The sequence below is a fragment of the Rhinatrema bivittatum genome, chromosome 2, assembly GCF_901001135.1.
Source record: "Rhinatrema bivittatum chromosome 2, aRhiBiv1.1, whole genome shotgun sequence".
Lineage (NCBI taxonomy): Eukaryota > Metazoa > Chordata > Amphibia > Gymnophiona > Rhinatrematidae > Rhinatrema > Rhinatrema bivittatum.
This window is the reverse complement of record NC_042616.1, coordinates 559,621,941-559,643,444: the sequence shown is the minus strand read 5'-3', so window position 1 is coordinate 559,643,444 and position 21,504 is coordinate 559,621,941. Positions and strand designations below refer to the sequence as shown.

The window sequence follows — 21,504 nt, the reverse complement described above, 5'->3', positions numbered from 1 at the left end:
CTGATGAGCATTCATGCATACATTTGAAGACTAATATTGGTTGCATCCACACACAAAAAAAAGGCCCCAACATTCATTTTGAGAGCCTTTCAATTTCTGGAAAAAGAGCCACATGCAGACTGGAGGCCAGACTTGTCTTTTTGATACCATCAGGATGCATTTTGGTACTTGTAGTGCTGATTTCAAATGGAAACCAGGACTATAAATAACATAATGCACGAGGGTAAGAGTTCACAAACCAGACATGGCCAAAAGTCTCCCTCTAGAAACAGGAGGCACTCTGTAGGTCTTCAGAAAGAGGATTCTAACATCTGTAGCATAAGAAAGGAACTGGGCAAACAGTGTTCTCAGAAGTTCCCTAGTAGCATAACAATGGGGGGGGGGGGGGGGGGGGGGGGGCAGGGAGAGGTACAACAAAGCAATCCTGAAACAGATAAAGGAGATCCATTTAAAATGCACCAGCTGACTAAGTGTAGCTGTGTTAACACATATTTATTTAAAAGGCAAAGGAAGTACTGCAGTCATCATTAAAAAACAATTTGCAAGAACAATTTTCAAAATAATTTCTCTGCATGAGACAGACTAGACATACATTTTACAAGAATAAACATACTTTTCTGATTCTTAATCTTAAAATGAGTTTGGAGATCATTAGTGCAAATTACAGCTGACCTGCAGCATTTAATCTGTAAACTTTGGATATCCTAGGTGATCCATTACAGTCCAGCAGATGTTCTCAATTAATCTAATCTCTTCCCTAGGCATATTCAGTTTCCAGATGTTAATTTTAGTTGGTGATATCTCCCCTTCATGTGGAAGATAGAATAAGTTTGTGGAGCTGGCAAACAATATTTGGTTTAAACTAGCAGGAGACAAAGGAATACCAAGAAAGGAATAGATGGTTTCTGTTGTTTTCTGAGGAGAACTGACAATATCTTCAAATCTGATCAGCCGATAGTTCATTGGCAGCAGGTTCCTGTTAATCCGCAGAGCTGCTGCAGTGTTTGCTAGCCACAAATGAGCCAGCAAGGAAACGGGATTTGATTTGGAATGTGAAAGTTCTGCCTTCAGTGAGTCATATTCAGAGGCATAGCCAGAATGGGAATTGCATTCCTCTTCACCGTCTTTTTTTTTAAGTAGCAGAGCTATGTGCTGAGGAACATTCTTCAAGGAATAGAGGCTGGGTTTGCTACTGTGCAGCATTGAGTAAATCCATGCACGAGGGTCTCTCACTACGTAGAGAGCCCTAAATGAGGGTCCTATAATTGCTTGAAAGAAGGGCAGCTTCAGGGTCCAGCTCCCACTGCTTAGGCCAAGTACAGGCCGTGCATTTGGATAATAGGCAAGATGTCTCCTCAGTTCTTTAATATATTCAGCGTCCTTGTCAAAGCTGCCTTTCATTCTATTCCGCTGGTCAGGCATGGTGTCTCTCCTCCGGGATCTCCTCTTCCTGTCCTTGCTAACGACAGAATGTTGAATGATCTTATTTTTGTTGGCTTCATGTAAGTGTATGTTTTGCAAATGAAGTTTTGTGTTTTGGATTAACGACTGAAGCCAGCCTTGAATTATACGAAAATTCCCACTCTGCACATCTGAATGGCTCCACTCACAAGCATCCACAAATGAGTCAATTTCAAATTCTATCTCTGGAATATCGAGATATGCAGTAGGGACCCTGATATATACAAAATCAGTGCTGTTGAAAAAAAGTTGCTTTAAAATGTCAGCTCCTGAACCTGGCAGAGAAGTAATCACAACATTTGGCAGATCAATAGGGTGACCTTCTGCTAGTTTAGATCTTTTGCTTGCACCACTTTCTATGCCAGACACATCGCTGTTCCATTTTGCACAGATGGGCTGAGTGCAAGAGCTCCAAACATCTACCAGTTCAATGAGCCAAAGTGTTATAACCAGTATTAGGATCCAACGCATAAGTTTACTGAAAGAAATGTAGAACCTCCACTGAAAAGCCAGAAGTCCCAAACTCACACAGAGAATCAGTCCTGCTATTAAATTTATTTTAAACCCAAACTGAAATATATTTGCATTGTTATTTTTCTGTTTATTTACTGCTTCAGTTCCAAAACCAAACCTTGTAACTTTGTCAGGGTCTTCCACTTTGGCATATCCGCCAAAACCCAGGAAACTGAATCTTGTCCTGAGGTCACTGTATTCAGTTACTATTGATACAATTGTTTCTGTATTATTAACATGTAGGGACATTTTCAGTCCATATTTGCTATCATCAACAAATCGGAGACTGGAAACATTTATATAAGGTCCATAAAACAAATATGCAATTCTTGTGATAGGGTTTTCCAAATGAAAAGTCACATTTACAAACTGAGTCCAACGCTTTTTAAACTCTGCAGCCTGTTCTGCCTCTTGTATTAAAGCAACAGGGCTATTTCCATGTTGATCCAACCAAAACATTTTATAATGGGCATCCCACACATCCATCATGGCTCCATTGTACCTTTTCATAAATTTGTAAGGTACATATTTAAAATCAATGTCAAGATTATGAAAGAAGGCACTAACCAGATTGATTGGTGAGTCTTCTTGCTTCTCAATATGATCTACAACTAGCAATATCTGAGAATTTAAAAGTAATGAAGCGCGATAAACACGCTTTAGTTTCATTGCAGATGAGTAAGCAGAAGCTGCCTCACCACTCACAAACATCATTTCCCCATGCTGGGTTGCTGTAATAATCTCTCCGGCTGAATCGCCAGCTTCATCTGCTGTCCATTTAAGCCACTGCGCACATTCCCCAAGTTGTCCCTCCCAAGGCATATTACACTGGCTTGTGGGTGATGGAGCAAAAACCAGTACATTATTTAAATAACTTAACTTTGGCCCATAGAGAGCATCAGATACAAACACCTGCCCATTTGGGGCAAAAGTGAATGAGTTCTGATCTGGGTGCTCATGGCCGGGATTGAAATTTCTCCACCCATCAATCCAAGAATATGGCTTGAAGTGGACTATATCATACACAGCACGGCCACCCAGCTTTCCAGATTTAAAAGAAAAGAACGTGTTGGCTTGAGTGTTTGGCAGCCCCGCTCCGTAGGTAACAACTCCCCAGTTAGGGAACACATGCATCTTAGCAGTACCATAGCCAGAAGGAGGGTGTGGAGTCAGTGATGCATCATACCAGATGTATTCAGTGTGTAGTGTACTCCACCTTTGTGCAGTAGACTGTACCATAGGCCCATCCTTTGGTCTATGCTTTCTAATCTGTTGTGCTAGCCAATTTCCAGCTCCGTTATGCAACACAAACTTATCCAAAAATGCTAATTGGCTTTCGGGTCCATAAAACCAGTTATAATTGGAGTCTGCTATGCCTACAGTTCTCTGAAATCCAGGTAGCAATGTAGCATAGTAGAACCAAAAGTGCATTTTCAGCCAGTTGTTTTCAAGGTTATTTATACCAAAATGGCGATGTGCCAGGTATACATACTGAGTTATTGACTTAGCTGTATAACTTCCATAAGCAACTCCCTCATCTAAGGAACCATCCACAACATGATTTAGCAAAAACATAGTCTTTTCCATAATGTCAACTACAGCTTGTTTCCAAATATTTGCATTCGATTCTTTATACAATCCAGTAACAAGAGCCCCGGTGAGAAGAGCTAACATGTTGGTTGCTTGGTGATTATGGAGAAGTTGTTTTCCCCATGATCGAACTTTTGAATATTCGTACATTTCCTCACTAACAGTCTCTATCTTCTCTAAGTATTTCTCTCTTCTCTGATTATCAAGGGAGCCGTACAGAAAATCAAAAGCTGTGGAAAAACCTGTAAGAGAATGGCCAAGGGGCACCTCATCCCCTGGTGCATTTTCAACTAGCCAGTCTTTGTAGCTAGCCATTCTGTCCATATATTCAAGTGCAAATGCAAAGGCAGATTTATCTTCTGGGCAGAGCAAACAATAAAATGCCAGTGGAGGCAGATTATTACCATAAATCTCATTCCATTTTGCAGAGAAGTCAGCATGCTTGGGTGGAGGTAAGTAATAAGAAGGGCTGGACAGCATAACTGTTACTGCACTTCTAATCGCCTTAAATAAGTGCAAATGACTATTGTGAGACTTTTGCCTGAGTGCTTGCACATCCTCTGCACCAAAATACAAACTTGGGTGGAGCATCTCTTTATTCTGCTGTAAGCTGGCACTGGGATCTTGGAATTTTTGATTCTGAAATCCATCCACATCATCTGGGAAAGATACCCAGGCAGGATAATTGCTTGTAGATTCTTCAAAAGCAGAGAGAGCAAACATAACAAATGTCAAGAATAGAGAGTGTTCTGTAAACTTCAGAGCCATGATCCATATGGCAATTTGTCCTCTTTAGGGAAACCTCTCTTTTCAAAACACAGTCTCCCTTTCCAAAGTGCATGGGATTGAAGTAACATGTATGCTAACATGTGTTTGAAGGTCCAGAAATGTTAATAATTATGTCTGTTGTGCAATGAAGTTTTGCCAGCACTCTACTTGTTTTACGTTTAATCTGCAGCATTGAACAGGATAGACTTTATGATCGCTGCAAAGCATTTTGTCTGTGTGCCAAGAAATCACAGAGACATGGTCATACACAGCATGGGCAGGACGGGATAGAGCAATATTAGGCAAGTTAAGTAAAACTTTTATTGCAAATTCGGCATTTGACTTGATGCATGGATTTGAAGACAGAAAAAAAAAAAAAAAAGCATGACCGCAGTAAAAAGCTGAATTTGAAGAATCACAGTCTGAACCAATATACTGTTTAAAATGCCATTCCAGCCAAAAGCAGAATCACATTAATAATAAAGTCACAACATGTAATAGGAAAATTGCATTTATTTTTTTACAGAATTAAGTAATGTTTGGATTTCTAAAAGTGCAACCAGTTGTGGAATGTATGATTCATTTGCTTCCTGTTCACTCTCTCTCATGCTTTATGTTGTGAACATGCTGAAAATTTGCTCTTGGTAATCAGAAGAAAGAACACATTGTCTTCTGAAAACTGTTTATATTTCATAGATATATGATGGACTGTATTATATTTAAGCCTTGACTTCTCGAGTCTGAAAAACTGTAGAATCATACATATTAAAAAATGAAACTTCTTTTTTCTTTATCTGGTTCAGATTTAAGAAGCTGGAACAGCAAATCCTGGGTCTTTTTAGTTTTTTGCCAGATCTGTTCATCATGTCCCAAGATGCAGCCAGAAATGTCAAATAACCTGCAACTTTCCATCTTTTCGGTTCATTCTCTTACATCAGCTGTATAACTCTTGGTTCTTTCTGAGGAAAAACAAAGAAATATCATCATCTCTAGTTTTGCAGGCATGTTAAAATGTCACTTTGAATATAGGAAAAGACTACAACACTTTATATTTAAATTAGAAATTGGTATTTTCTAAACAGCTTCAGACACACAAAAGAGGCTATGCACCAAAGTCTAGTGCACGCAAAAATTAGTGTGCTATGTGCAAAGACTCAAAGGTGCATGCTAAACAGATCCCCAGAAACTTCATTGGGCATGCACTAAAACCGATTCATACCCATATTTCAATGAAGGAATATATATCATATTCTAATTAGAATTTAGCAGGCATGCTGAACGAGTGAAATGTTTTCCCTCCACCCACCATTTCCTGTGCACCCGCTAGGGCCCACAATTTAGCACCTGCCTTGGTCACTAACTTCTAAAGCTAGGGGGAGGCCCAACATTCAATTCCTTATCTCTCATCAACACCAAAATGAAGACGCCTCTGTGGTCTCATCCTCCCCACAATATGTCAGCATGAAAAACAAGGATGTATGTCCTGATCCTCCAGCCTCCTCCTAGCAGACATCCCTCCTGCCAGCGGATACCCTGTCAAGCAAAAACCTGCCAACCAGAACCCACCCAGCGGACAAGTCCAATGCTTTGGCAGATCCTCCTGCAAATAAATCCAACCCATAAGCAAACCCCTGGCAGACAAGTCTCAAGCCACAGCAGATCCTTCATTCCCCCTCCTCCACACACACACACCAGATGATAAGACTACCCTAGGCACACCCTTTCATAGCAGACAAAGCCTTACACTTCTGAAAAGTTCTCAGAGGACCTACATACCTATTCAGGCTTACCCCTTTCTAAGGTATTTAATGCAAAACCGAAGCAAGTGAGAACTTGGCAACAATGATCATAATGTAAGTTGACATAATCATTTGATGGCAAAAACAAAGGAAAAGTACTGCAGTAGAATTTAACTATAAAAAGAGAGACAATGAGAAAATTTGTCAGAAAAAAAGTTAAAAGGAGCAATTCACAAGGCTAAAAACTTGCAGGAGGCATGGACATTGCTTTAAATTACCTCCTTGAGGCGCAGGCAAAATGTATTCAGTGCATTATAAAAGGTCAAAGGAAAGTGAAACGACTGCCAGCATAGTTTAATAATGAGAAGAAAGAGGCAATTAAAGCCAAAAATGCATCATTCAAAAAAAATGATAAGCAAACCTAAATGAGGAAAATAGGGAAGAGCAAAGCATTGGCAAGTTAGATGTAAAAAAATTAATTAAGCAGGCTAAGAGAGAATTGGAAAGGAAGCTTGCCAGAGAGGTAAAAATAAATGGAGGAGCAGGCTAATGGTTAGAGCTACAAACTAGGAGAAAGCCAGGTTCAAATTCCATTGCTGCTTCTTGTGAACTTGGGCAAATCTCCTCCATTTCTTCGGGTATAAATTTAGACTGTGAACTCTCTGAGAACAGGGAAATGCCCACAGGGCTTGCACATAATCCACCGTGAAATGCAGAAAACAAAGACAAGTAACAAAAACCTTTTTCAATTCCATTTGAACCAAAAAGTCTGTGAAGGAGTCAGCTGGGCCACTAGAAAACCAAGGGGTAAACCGAGTGCTCAGGGCTAAGTGAAATAGCAGAAAAACTTGTCTTTAACGAGGAGGATATCAGTGTCATACCCACACCAGAAATAGTTTTTGACAGTGATTTCTCTAAGCAACTGAACAAAATCACTGGGAAACCAGAGGATGCAATGAAACAGATTGACAGACTAAAGAATAACAAACTAGCAGGACAGGATGGTATTCACCCGAAGGAACTCAAACATAAAATGCAGACCAATTTTTGGTGATTTGCAATTTACCATTTAAAACAAAAGACTAGAGTGATGCCAATTTATAAAAAAGGGCACCAGGGGTGATCTAGGAAACTATAATTGATACCTGGCAAAATGGTAGAAGCTGTTCTTAAAAGGAAAATTACTGACCATATAGATAGGTATGGTTTAATGGGAGAGTGTCAACATGGCTTTTGCAAAGGGAAGTCTTGCATTACCAATTTACTGGATTTTTCTGAATGTGTAAGTAAACATATGGATACAAGTATGCTGGTTGATACACTGTAATTGGATTTTCAAAAAACATTTGCCAAAGTCCCTTCTGAGAGACTCCCTAGGAAACTGGCAGGCCATAGGATTGGAGGCAGTGTCCCAGAGGCCTGCGGTGACATTCCAAGCAGGGGATGCTGTAAATGCACATACACGTCCCTTCCCTCCCAACCCGGCAGGCTCACATTCCTTTCCTTCTGCCTCACTGCCCCTCCCTGGCATAATCCACCAACTTTCCCTCCCCTGCCACCCCTTCCCGGCCTAATTGCCTAATTTGCGCTGCCTTCCCCACCCCTTCATCTCAAAAAGTGAGATTCTATGTCCCAGTAAGTGAGACTCAAGGCCAAAGGGTGAGAATTTTCTAGTGGTGTGTCTGGGATATAAATCTGAAAAGATTTCAGTGGTGTATTGTTTTGAAAATGAAAAAAAGCAACACAAAATAATATTTAGGCTTCATTAATTTCATTTATATTGTAATTATTTAATGCCCCCCCCCCCCCCACACACAAATCCTTTCCTCCCCTCTTTCCAACACCATCCTAGAACTCCCAGCTTCATCCAAGGCCCTTTCCTAATAACAAATTTTACATGAAAAAACAACATTCATAAATACTGCCTTCTGAGGAATAATATCACTTACTACAACTACACATATTTACATGCACTGGTGCGGTGTCTGGCTGGGTTTTTAGCTGCATAGCTCAGGGCTAGCAAATGTTTGGATCAGGGAGGAGTTGAGTTTGCTGGATAAATTATCCAGCTAACTCCAATGTTTGGAGTTAACTGGGTAAGTAATACTTTTAACTCTGGTTGGGCCACAGATTAGTCCTAAAGATAGCTGAAGAAATGTATTTGGCTATATTTAAGACAGCCGAGTATATTCAGTGGCATGACTGTGCCACTGAATTTACTTGCTAGTTAGTCAAATAGTTACCTGGCTAACTAATCGAGCTGCACAGCAGCTGAAAATAGACCCTCATGAAACTAGCACCTAGCAGATATAAAACAAATCATAGGAAGTATTTTTTCAGTCAGAACTCAATCAAGCTATGGAATCTATTGCCAGAGGATGTGGTCAAGGCAACTAACATAGTGGAGTTCAAAACAGGATTGGACAAGTTCCAGAATAAAAAGTCTCTAAACAATTATTAGCCAAAATAGATTTGGAAAACCAAGGGCTTATCCCTGGGAGTAAAATAAAAGAAATAAATCAACAATAGAGATGTGAATCGGAACCGGAATCGGTTCGGTTCCGGTTCCGATTCAAATCGTGCTATTTTTTTCGTCCGGCCCGATCGCGGTTTTGTTTATCGGCTGCGCCCGATCCAATAAACAAAAAACCCACCCCGATCCTTTAAAACCGCTCCCTTAGCCTCCACCACCTTCCCGACCCCCCCCCCAAAAAAAAAAAAAAACGTTTTAAAATTAACTGGTGGTCCAGTGGGCCCTGGGAGCGATCTCCCGCTCTCGGGCCGTCGGCTGCCACTAATAAAAATGGCGCCGATGGCCCTTTGCCCTTACCATGTGACAGGATAACCGTGCCATTGGCCGGCCCCTGTCACATGGTAGGAGCACTGGACGGCCGGCGCCATCTTTAAAAATGGCGCGGGCTGGAGGAGGAGAGGAGAGGGAGCGAACATTGCCTGCTTCAGCTGACATTTCCGGGGGTAAGCGGAGCTCTTGCCCCGACGGCGTCTCTACACTCATCAGCTGATTTTCCTGATTGGGGGTGTGCTCCGGAGGCGGGACCCGGAAGTTGGGCTATATAGCCGGAATCCTTGTGGCGCGCAGCTGACGCCAGCGCGCCGCTAAAGCCGCGCGCGCTTAAGGGGCGCGTGGCTAAGCTGGGCTTGGCCGGGCTTAGCCGGGAGTTTGCAGATCGCCGATTGATATTTGTCTTGGACATCTTTCATGAATTCAGGTATTAAGTCTTCCTTATCCTCTCCAAACCTCCCAAAGTGAAATCTATTATTGACTGTGCATTACCCTATCGGACTCTATCCTACTGCCTGATTTTTCCTGTATATTTGCCTACGAGTATGCCACACACCAAAAGGAAGGCCAGGTTGAGGCCTCCAATTGGTGTGGATGTCGTAGAAGCAGGTCAGAGAACGGTGTCTGAATGGCTAAATCCCCCATGTAATTCCCCCATTGGGCTAACCGCTGAGAGTGGGGCAATAGAGCGGAATACCCCCTCTCTGGTTGAAGAAATATCACTGCGCCCCGGGGCACCGGAAACACCTTCTCCACCTGGAATTGTGGGAGTTTCTTTCCCCAAGAATCCAGGGAATATGCAAGGAAGCCCTGAGATCTTTGGACTCACAAAATAGTATTAAGCAAAATTATACCTTGTCAGATATATCAGAACAAGAGATGAAAGATATGCAGTTAAGTAATTTGGAAAATCCAAGTGATAACCCCAAAGAAACTAGCACTCCAAGATTAACTAAATCTGTAATTGAGAAACAGAAAGATACTGAAGTAGTGATTAGGGCTGAAATGTTATTGATGAGACCAGCAAATATAACCTTAGAAAGTGTCTGGAATTATTTAGCAAAAATAGATATGTCTATAAATAAATTGACAGAAGTTGTTATGAAGACCACCAATTCCTCATTAAAGAATACAGTAAAATTGGAAGAGCAAGTTAAAGAAGTAAATCAGATAGAAAAACGAGTATTACAAATAGAGAAAATCCAAAATCATCAGATGAGTGTTGAAGGAGAATTTAATAGAAGGTTGGAAAATCTTGAGAACTCTATAAGATCATTAAACCTAAAGGTAAATAATTTTCCAGTAATAAAAAAGATTAACCCCATGGAATTATTTAGAAATTATTTAATACAAATTTTGAAAATTCCAGATAAATGTCTCCCGGTTATAGTTAAGAGTATTCTATATTGGAAATAGTATTAGGAATAAAGAAAAGGGACCAGAAAAGTTAACAAGGGATGAGAAGGAGAGAGAAAATGAGTTGTTAGATCAGAAAACATCTAATAGTACAATTGATCTATCTGATTTATTGGAGAAATCTCAGGAAGATCTGGAAGTAAAGAATAGGGGGACTTTATTAGTACAGTTTGCATTCAGTACTGATAAAGATAATATAATGAAGTCTTTTTTTCAAAACCGTTCAAAGACCTTTTATGGTCAAAAAATTTGAATTTTTCCAGATTTTGTAAAAACTACTCTACTGCGTAGGAAGCAATTTCTGAACATGAGAAAACAAGTGTTAGATAAAGGTGAACATTTTATGTTGAAATATCCATGTAGATGCAATGTAAAAATAGATGGTAAGAACTATATATTTAATGATCCCAATGACCTCAAGGGTCTTCTAGCTATATAATACCGGTATTAAAAAGGAAAGAGGGATTAGTAATGCTAAATGTTTTTGTTCTTTTTTTTTTTCCTCTCGATGGAACCGCTTATTAGTAAATAGAAATCACTTTGTCTTTCCTTTTTTGAAATGACTGACTGATTAGTTTTATTTTTTATGATCATATATAATTTTCGGATGTATCTTGTGTAAGCCAGTTATCTCGATGTTATAATTAAAAATATTTGTTTATAATTTGAAAGCAATAAATAAAGAATTAAAAAAAAAAAAAAAAATAAAAATAAAAATAAAAATGGCGCGGGCCATCCAGTGGATGGGCATAAATCTGCGCGCGCCAGTGGGATGCTGGCACGCCATCACCCGACCCGGGAGCTGTTCCGGAGGGCGCGGCCACGCCCCCGGAACGCCCCAGGCCGAAACCACACCAGCGGCGCCACCCTCGAAACGTCGCGTCACCCGCGCCACGCCCCCGAAACGCCGCATCACGACCGCCACGCCCCCCGCCATGCCCCCCCAGCACGCCTCTCCATGCAAGCCCGGGACTTACACACGTCCCGGGGCTTGCGCGCGCCGCCGAGCCTATGCAAAATAGGCTCGGCGCGCACAGGGGGGGTTTGGGGTAGGTTTTCGGGGGGTACGCGCATATCCTACATGCGTACCCCTTTGAAAATCTACCCCTTAGTGTATAATACCATAACGACGAGATTTAAAGACTGAGGGGAAAGAGCAAATATGACATGTAAAATCAAAAGTATGTATGTGAAATGAATTTTGTATTCACAAAAGAGGAATAACTTGCACATAAAGGGTTGATTTTCAAAAGCATTTGTATACATGAAATGAACGAATGCATGTAAAGATATACACATACATTTACACCTGCTGCCAGGCAGGCAAAAATGAGTGCATCTATGTCATGCTGGGGTCTGTGTGCATTCGCTAATTTTCAAAGCACACTTTTGCCTGCAAGCTCACTCTAAAAATTCAGGCTTTAGTCTGTGTGCATCTACTATACATGGTCTTCAGCTCTATATGAGCTAGAGATGTGCATTGTTCTTTAGGTTCGTTTCAGGCTTCGTTTTCGGGGAACCGTGGGAAACTTCAGTTTTCCAGCAGTTCGGGTTTCTTTTTTTCGTGGGCTCCCGATTTTGGGTTAGCGAGCACTAACGGGAGTTAGCACACACTAACGTTTTAAAGTTAGCGCACACTAACTCCCATTAGTGTGTGCTAACCCAAAATACGAATGTTTCCGAAATTTCGTAAAAATTCTTTTTGGGCTTCATTGCCCCTGAACCATGCCAAATTAGACAATTTTGTTGAAATTGTCTAATTCGGCAAAAACAAATGCACATCTCTAATATGAGATTTTATAAAATTATCCTCAAAAAGTCTTTCCCTGAGATTATTATGCAATATAAATAGGGCTCTTCCTTTTTAGTTTTTATTTCATTTTTCCCAGGAATTACTCGGTGTTTATTTTAAGAACAAAAATGATATTTATCTAGAAAAACAAGGCATTGTTTTCCACTGATTTCTCCTGTTTTTGTTGTAATAAACGCTGATAAATTCCTGGGTAAAATAAAATAAAAACTGAAAACGAAGGTCCAAAATTACAAAATAACCCAAAGATCCACAGACATTCCACAATCAATCAGATAACACAATTTAGAAATAATACATTTTCTACCTAACAAAATTATTGTGCACATTAAAGATGTATAAAGAGAACTTCAGCACTGCCCAATTCTTAAATTTGTCTTTAGGAAATTTGGGGCAAGTTTGATTCTCCTGTCTCCTTGGGACAGTTCCAGGGCACACAAATTAATTTATTTCTTTTCGGGGCTGCTCCGGCTAGCATTCCTCCCAGGTCCCAAGCTCTTTATCCCAGAGGTGGATTCTTTTTAATGGGAAAGACTCTCATCTATGGCCAGACAGTGGTGTGATTTATCTCTTGTGTTTTTTTGAGTAGCTGCGGCAACTCCTGAAGAGAATTACTGTAACGAAACAGGCAGGACCAGGCACTGGGTGTTAAATAATAATTTACCGATTAGTTAAATGAAAATTACAGTCTATTTTTAAATAAATGTGCAGTTACAGATGGTTCCTTGTACAGTTAGGGTGTTCATTCTGGGTAGGTGTCCTTTTCTTCAGTAAACTGGTTGAGCACTGAAAGCTCTTCCAGCGGCTTACCTTGAGTTGCTATGTCAGGGGTCCCCTTTTATCATAGCAAAAACCATCTTACTTCAGACTCCAGATTCCCACCGATCATGCAGCCCTGTATCCTGGTCCCTTGGTTGGAGATCTGGATGGGATCTGTAATCTTTTATCTTACTGGTCCTTTCAGATGTTCAGAAAAGAGTGACTCTTCAGGTTGAAAAGACTGTGGTGCAAAAGCCTACTAGTCCAGCCTGGCTCCCAGTGAGGAGGGGTGGCACAAAAAATTCTTCAACAAGCAAAAAAGAAAATACTTTCCTGTGTGAGAGATAGACCATCTGGGTGTATGTGTGAGAAAGCGCCTACATGTATGTATGAGACAGCTTGCATATGTGTGTGTGTGTTCAGATCTGTGCTAGGAGTTAGCAATCTGTTAGAATCAGGGTTGCAGGCTCCTGAAGGAGGGAGGAGTTAGCAGTCTGTTAGAATCTCCGTGAGGAGTTAGCAATGTTATATCTGATGTTATCTGGACTGCGGAGTAGCAACCTTGTTAGAATCGGTGTTGCGAGCTCCTGAAGGAAGGAGGTAGCAATCTTGTAGTGTCTCAGATATCGTCTTGCTATAGAGTAGCAATCTGTAATGAATCTGATATAGTAGTGGGTGGATCCCTGGGCCGGTGGCAGATGATCACGCCCCCGGGAGGATATCCCGAGAGGGACCACGGGCTAGGCTTGAGTATGGAGACAGACACACATTAGTTCTTTTATTAAACAGATTTTGGAAACCACCAGAGGTGGCAGTAGTGAGCTGATATGCCCGGCAGGGCTGTAGTCCCTCAGGCACTGGAACTGCGATCCAGGATGGCTGAGCTGTTGAGAAACTGTAGAAAGTGAGTAGGCAGAGTAGGCAGAGTTCATGAACAGAACTAGATGACAAAACTCACATAAGGTCTCAAGGAAGCTCAGGAGCTGGAAAGGTTTAGGCCCTCGAGGAGCAAGTACCTGGTTCCAGGGAAAGCTCTGAGAGCGAGATGGTAACTCACAATTGTTTGTAGCAGCGATAGCTTCCAGGCAGAAGAGAATCTTCAGAGTGTCCAGGAACATGGGCCCTCAAGGAGCAAGTACCGGTTCCTATCTGTAATCTGAAATAAAGAAAGAGAGCGAGGTTCCCGAGGAGCGGGTACCTCTGGTAAGTCTGAGGAGGCAGAGTAGCTTGGATAGCAGAAACGAATCCTTATCCATATCCTTATCCTTGCTAACTCAGTGAAAACAGAGATCTTTAAATATTGCAAGTAGATGACGTCATCTCAGGGGGACGCCCATGAGGTTCACGCCCTTGCTACTTCAATCACAGCGCATGCGCGCACGCGCCCTAGGTCTTCAGGCAACATGGCAGATCTGCAAAGTCGAGCTGGTCCAGGGACACCAGAGGGAGATGGCATGGAGACGCCGCAGCAGCCAGCCTTCCATCAGACCCGGAGGGAGTCGTCACAGAGGTAAAGAGAGCGGAGTTACCTGTTCGCGGGGTTTTTTCTTTGCTGCCGGTTCGTGAGTCATTGATTCAGCCTGTTTCTCGCCACGATGTCATCTGAGGAGGTGGAGGGGCCGGCATCGGAAGAGCATGTCATCGGTGCAGGAGTGGAGGCTTTCGTGCTAGCGGTGAGTTCAGGTGGGAGTGCACTTTTCCGTACGTGTGGGGGCAAGGCCTTGTCGGCCAGGAAGAGAGCGGGCTCTCCTGTGGCTTCCATGCTCATCCTGTATCTGCGGCTACCAACCTATCCGACTCCGTGGGTCCGTCTTCTGGCATAAGTGGTCCTCTGAGTGGACAGAATGTATCCAGCTGCGTTGTTCTGGCTTCTGCTGCGACCGGTCCTGCCAGCGGTCAGATAGGTGAGTTACTGGCTCCTGGTGGGGACATCGTGGTACTGGCCGCCAGCTCAAGCAATCTGAATTCTGCATCACAGGTGGGGGCTTCTGAGCTCCCGGCCTCTAGTTCCTCGACTCACAAGAAGAGGGAAAAGTCTCAGTGCAAGAATGAGCGCTCCCGTTCCAGTTCTTCCCTCTCTTCCTCTTCTTCTTCGACCTCTTCAGTCTCATCTGGTGCTTCAATTGGGGCTGTTGGTCCTCAGGGTGAGGCCAGTGGAAAAGGATAGTAGAGGGGGGTGCCTGCGCTCATCAGCCTATCAAAATTGTGGGAAGATGTTCCGAAGTCCCTCCGTCGGAAGATCAGACAATGGAAGTACATAGATATCTTCATGCTGCTGGAGGGTCGCAGGGGGAAGAGAAGAGAGAAGAAAAGAAGGAGCGGGGGTGACAGACCACAGGGTGTGAAACGAAGGGTGGCTCGTAATGTGCTCAATTGGATCCGCTCGTTCCTCTGGTTAGCCAGTGTTGTGGGTCACCATGACCCGGCCCAGTACGGACCTTTACTTGCTTACGCTGATGCCATTTTGGATGCTAGTCGGATGTATGAGGGTTGGTTGTAGCTCAATTATGATAAGCACTTTTGAGACCAAATGGAGGAGAACAAGTACATGACTGGAGGAACTAGGGATGTTGGTTTGTGGCTGACCCAGATGGGGTCTAAAATGGGGTCTACTGCGGTCACGGAGGCTGGTAGGGTTTCTAGCGTATCTGGAGTGCGGTCCTTTCGGTCCGGCGCAGGTTCAGCAAGTGGAATTTGAGCGGGGGTTAGCTTCCCAGATGTGTGTTGGAAGTACAACTGTTCAGCCTGCAATTTTCCCGATTGCAAGTTTAAACATGCCTGTTCCGGCTGTGGATTGAGTCACCCTGCCTCCAAGTGTACGAAGCGAGTGGGCGGTGGAACTGGGGGCGGAGCCATTACTAGGAACACCTCTAAGTGAAGTTACGAGGATGGCTCCTACCCTGGTCCATTTGGACGCCATGCTTTCATGGCTGGGTAGGTACACAAAATTGGAGGTTGCTCATCTTTTGTTTCAAGGTGTTGAACAGGGTTTTTGTATTCCTTTTATGGGGCTGGTTGGGGTTGGTGGGGGTCAGAATTGTCCGTCGGTTCGTAAATTGGCTCACGTGGTCACTGCGAAATTACGAAGCGAGATTTCTCTGGGTAGGATTGTGGGTCCTTTCCTGGTCCCTCCAATGGTTGATATGGTTTTCTTCCCTTTGGCAGTGGTACCGAAGAAGGAACTGGGAAAGTTCCATCTGATTCATAACCTCTCTTTCCCGGAAGGCCATTTGGTAAATGACTACATTCCTAAGGATCGCTGTACTGTGCGGTATGCATCTTTCGAGAGGGCGGTGGCAGTGGTCCGTCGCTGTGGCACGAGGGCCTTGATGGCAAAAGTGAACATCGAGTCTGCCTTCAGGCTTCTCCCGATCCACCCTGAATGCTTTTCTTTGCTGGGTTTTCATTTTCAGGATGCATTTTATTTTGATAGATGCCTGACTATGGGATGTACCATTGCATGTGCTTATTTTGAAGCTTTTAGTTCTTTTGTTCATTGGGTGGTTGCTGAAAGAGCCGGGGTAGCAAACCTTGTTCATTAACTGAACGACTTCCTGTTTGTGGGTAATGCGTCTTCGGCAACTTGTTTGCAGCTCTTACGGTGCTTTCAGAGTACGGCTACAGATTTTGGGATCCCCATAGCCGAGGGCCCCTGTACTTGTTTGGCTTTCCTGGGCATTGAGTTGGATTCGGTCAAGATGACTTTGTGACTGCCTGCTAACAAAGTAGTATTGCTGCGAGATCTTGTATCGCGGGCGATGTGGACAAAGAAGATGACTCTGCATCAGATGCAGTCCTTAGTGGGGAGTCTCAACTTTGTGGGTCGAGTGATCCCTATGGCCAGGGTTTGTCTCCATAGAATGAGTTACAATATGACCGGATTGCGAAAGAGTGGGCATCGTATTCACATAACTCAGCTGATGCTCGAAGAGTTGTTGATCTGGGACCGTTTTTTGGCTAACTTTAATGGTTGTTCATTGTGGCAAAGTGAGGCAGTATCTAACCACGATGTGGAATTATTTACTGATGCTGCTGGTGCAGTGGGCTTTGGTTCTTATTTCCAGGGTGATTGGTGCGTGGCTGTTTGGCCAGAGGATTGGAAGGAGGCTGGAGTCACCAAGAACATTATCTTCTTGGAATTGTTTCCTATTGTGGTTTCTGTATTCCTGTGGGGTTCTCAGCTTCGGGACAGCAAGGTGGTCTTTTGTGGAGATAATCTTGGTGTCGTGGAGGTAATCAACAAGCGGGCAGTGAAGTGTGTATTGGTATTGTAATTACTGCGCAAGTTCGTGCTGCATTGTATGGGGTTGAATATCACTGTGTGGGCTCATCATGTCCCTAGTGTATCTGTCGCTGATTCTCTTTCTCGTTGCAAGTGGACCTTGTTTTGGGAGCTCGCACCAGAAGCAGAGCAGCAGGGGGCATTGGTGCTGCCTTTTCTCTGGAGCATCAGCACCCGGAATCATGGAAGCTGCTCCGGGCATCGTTAGCTCCTTCCACCTGGAGGTGAAGTCAGTGAATAAGGTTGTGTCCTTCTTACCAAGTCAGGGTTGGCAGTGGGGTCCGGTTTTGGATGAGCTCCTGGTGCAGTTTGTTGAAAGGGCTAGAGTATCTGGTGATTCTAGGGTTGTGGTTTTCCAGTGGTAAGGTTCCTGATTCGTCGGTTACTGGCGGGTTGGGCTCGCGGTTCTCCCCTGGTGGTGGACAAATGCCTGCCTATTACCCATGACATTCTGTGCCAATTGTGGCACAGGCTGTCCAACATTTGTGACGATTATGAATGTTGTCTGTTTCATTTGGCTTTTGTCTGGGCTTTTTTCGGTGCCTTTCGCATTAGCGAGTTGGTTGCACGGGCGACCAAGGGGTCTGAGGCATCTGGCCTTTTATTTCAGCATGCGCATCTTAGTGAGGATTTGGTTGTTCTTTTTATTCACAGATTCAAGACGGATCAGTTGGGCAGAAGGTCCTCTGTGGTACTCCATCCTGTGCCGGGCTTGCAAATTTGCCCTGTGGCTAATGGTGTTGCCTTTGGGCGAATTCGCCCAATGGAGGGGTGCTCACTTTCTTGTTCATCGAGATTTGAGGCCTTTGACGAATTACCAATTTGAGGCAGTTTTGCGGGCTTGCTTGTCTGCCTTAGGAATGGATTCTTCAAGATTTGGGACTCACTCATTTCGCATTGGTGCAGCCACTTCTGCGGCAATATCTGGCTTGTCGGGTGGAGTGATCCAAAGAATAGGGAGGTGGAAGTTGGATGCTTTTACTAAGTATGTGCGCAAGGGTTCTCATTAATCGCACATGATATTAATTTTCCTCTCTTTGCAGATGCAGTCCGCTGTGACATAGTCGTATGTGGCCTGGGCCTATTCGCATGCTCAAGGGCGCCCTTATGGCACACACCTGGACTTGGGAGGTCGTGGAGTGTCCTTCTGTTGGTTGGGGTGGCGGGGGATGTGCTGGAGGGAGTTGTTATCGTGTTTGTGTTGGGGACTTGATTGTTTCAGCCCCCCACATATTTTAATTATTCATCTTGGGGGGAATGATTGGGATAAGATGTCTGGCTGCTGGTTCGTTGGCATGGTGCGCAGGGATTTAATGTGTGTTTCTGTCCTGCTGCCTGCCACCGTTCTCTGTTGGTCTGATATAATTCCTCGACCTGCAGCGATCAAGAAAAAGATTTGGCTTCGATTTTGAGCCAAAGCCAATCAGCAGATTGGTTCTTGGCTGACTTCGATGGTGGGGGGGGGGGGGGGTTCATATTCAGCATGAGTGGTCCTGGGACCTGGATGCTGGTCTTTTCTGTGAGGATGGGGTCCATTTATCCTTTATTGGTTTAGACCTATTCTTGAATTCGCTGCAGGAGACCGTGGAATGTATTCTTTGTGGGAGTCCTGGCCACATCTCGGGCCAGGACTCCTGTGGCCTGTGGCGGGTAGCCCGAGCCAATTGGGGGGTTATGCCTTGGTTTGACTGTTGTCTGACTTGACAGGGGTCATGTCAGGGGTCCCTAGCAGAACAACTGGGTGCAGTTGTTGCTGATATGGCTCCTTGCTGGACAGTGGCGGGGGTCGATCTAATCGGCTCCTTGCTTGGTGATGGCGGGAGTCGTGGGATTTGATAAAAGATGGGCACTTCATATAGGCTGGGATAGCCTGGGTGTGCCCATCTGGCAGGCTGGGATAGTCTGGGTTTGCATGTCTTGCAGACTGGGATAGCCTGGGTGTGCCCATCTTGCTGGTTGGTGGAGGATGGGCGGAATTGGGGGGATTTATTGCTACAATTGCATGGCTCGGGCTCCGGGGGTGTTTTAATAAAGCTGCGGCCTGTTGACTCCCAAATTTGTTGTGTGTGTATTTATTCTGTTGTGAAGGGGTGGGCTTGGGCAAAAGCATCAGTCCTGGCTACCCATATTAAATAAGGAATGGTGATGTTTCTGTTTTTCTGTGTAAGGATCTTAAGCTTGGCTTGTTCTGTTTTCCTAATATTAGGTGTATTAGTGTTTTAGGGCTGGTGTAATATTTGCAGTGTTGCCTTTTCATAGGTAGGGTTGTTTCTGTTTAAGTCCTGGCAGGTAGTGATATTTTTGTATGGGAGGTTTACTATACTGTAATTAAGTTTACTTAAAGCTTTACAATTCCCCCGATCAGAGATGTGCATCGGATGCCTGATCGTTTCCGCTTTTGTTTTCGTGTAGCCGCGGAAAAAGTTCGTATTCCTGTGGATCAGCATTTTTTTTTCATATCAAATCGTTTTCGGTTTAGCGCGCACTAACTCCCATTAGTGCACACTAGCTCAGATTAGTGCACGCTAACAGAAAACCGTTAGTGTGCGCTAACTCCCATTAGCGCGCACTAAACCGAAAATTGATTTTCCAGAAAATTTGTGGAAAGTGTGATCGTTTATTGGTTTAACCGAAACATGACGAATTAGGAAATATTGTACGATATTTTAATTCGTCAAAAAAACAATGCACATCCCTACTTCCAATAACATGGCTGCAGGTGTCCTTTATTTTCAGAGTTTTCTGGTTGATCCCACAGCAGTGCATATCAATAATATACTTTTTAAGTGATATTTTTACCTTAGAACACTGAATATTCTTTTTCATGTAAAATCTGTTACTATAAATGCATATTTTTTAATTAGTTGTAGGTAGGATGGGGCCTAGAGTCTTTGCAAGTCTGTAAGGTTTGCCACAAGAGAAATCAGGATTCCATCTTGAACTGTGCTACATTGCTATTTCCAGTCTCGGCCAGGGCTTAATTCTCTCTTTTTGTAAGCCCAGGGAATAGTATGGGTTACTTCTGGTCCCTCCTCTCCTGGAGTTGGTAGGCAGAGCAGAGACTAAAAGCAGCAGACTGTGTAGCCCGCAGTCATTGGGAATGCACTAGAGTGGTGGGAGGGTTGCAGAGAAGTGGAAGAAAGCTACAGGATAGGAAGGAAGGGAGTAAGCCCAGAGAAAGTGCCTATGCAATGTTGGGAAGGCTCCTGTCTGAGGTGACTGTACTGAACTCTGAGAGAAAAAGCTAGCTGTGGAACCAGCGAGTCTCCTAGAGCAGTGTTTCTCGACCTTTTTTCTATCAGGACACACCTGAGAGATGATGCTCACATGAGTGACACACTGAGCACATGACCATCATTTGACTAAATATAAGCATATGCTCTGCATCCACTTCCCAACAATGGGTGCAGAGCAGAACTAAGACATTTCCCTGTACAACTCACCATGCAAAAAAAGATATTCTGATTCTGGTGTCATCTCAATAACAGCATCACAAACTCCCTCTACTACCAGGTGCACTGTAAAATAATACAAACAAACCCCACTCTATACATGTCTATTAAACCTGCCATACCTCAGAAGCACTAACTCCAAGAAATGAAACAGCAATAACCCTACTCTTGAAAAGGCCGCAGTTCATCACCAGTGCAATATAATATTGAAAAATACAACAAATAAGGCTAAAACAAACCTCTAATAAATTACCTCATCTCAGTCACATACACACAGAACACAGACAGATCAAATGTAGAATAAAAGATCAGAAATTACAAATGTCTTTGTGTCTGAGAAAGAGTATGTGTATTTGTGGTTATCACTGTCTATGTGCCAATAAAGTTTCTGCAGTCTAAAAATCTGTGATTGAGCGTATGTTTATCTGGTGTTTACGGGCAGTGTCATTTCTTGCAACTGGTTCAAGAGCCAGATCAGAAATTCAGGACATATCTCTATATAAGATATAACAGATGTGCAGGGGACCCAACCAATTTGCATAGATGGAACAGGGCTTGCAGCTCTGCTCACTCCTGATCTAGAATGTGCTCATCTTTTTAGTTATTTAGGAAAGATGAGGATTATTTTGGAGACATTTTGGCTCAATTCTGCTGGGTTCCAGGGTTAACTTAGTGTGCTTTTAGGAGCTGTTGACATATGTGTTGCAGGAAAACTGAATGAGGGCATCAGATACCCTATGGGCTAGTTCTGAAAAAATCCCCCGGGCCAATATTTTCCTGCTATCCACCCCTGATCTCATACAGCCAAGCCTATCACAGGTGCTTGCCTCATTCAGGGAGTGAATGGGCTCACTGGTCTTCAGTCCTGGAATGGGAGTCCCACAGGGGTTCCAGCAAAGCAAAGGTCCTTA

The 21,504-nt window shown here is 43.5% G+C and overlaps 1 protein-coding gene across 1 annotated transcript in view; it reads right to left on the bottom strand.

Moving 5' to 3' along the window:
• Nucleotides 1-473: 473 nt before the first annotated feature.
• Nucleotides 474-21,504, bottom strand: part of DSEL (dermatan sulfate epimerase like) — a 40,978-nt gene continuing 19,947 nt past the window's right edge. The window contains exon 2 of the mRNA XM_029590916.1: nt 474-5,291. Within this exon, the coding sequence (XP_029446776.1) occupies nt 682-4,332 (3,651 nt within the window). The 5' untranslated portion in view covers nt 4,333-5,291 and the 3' untranslated portion in view covers nt 474-681. The remainder of the gene's footprint in view (nt 5,292-21,504) is intronic.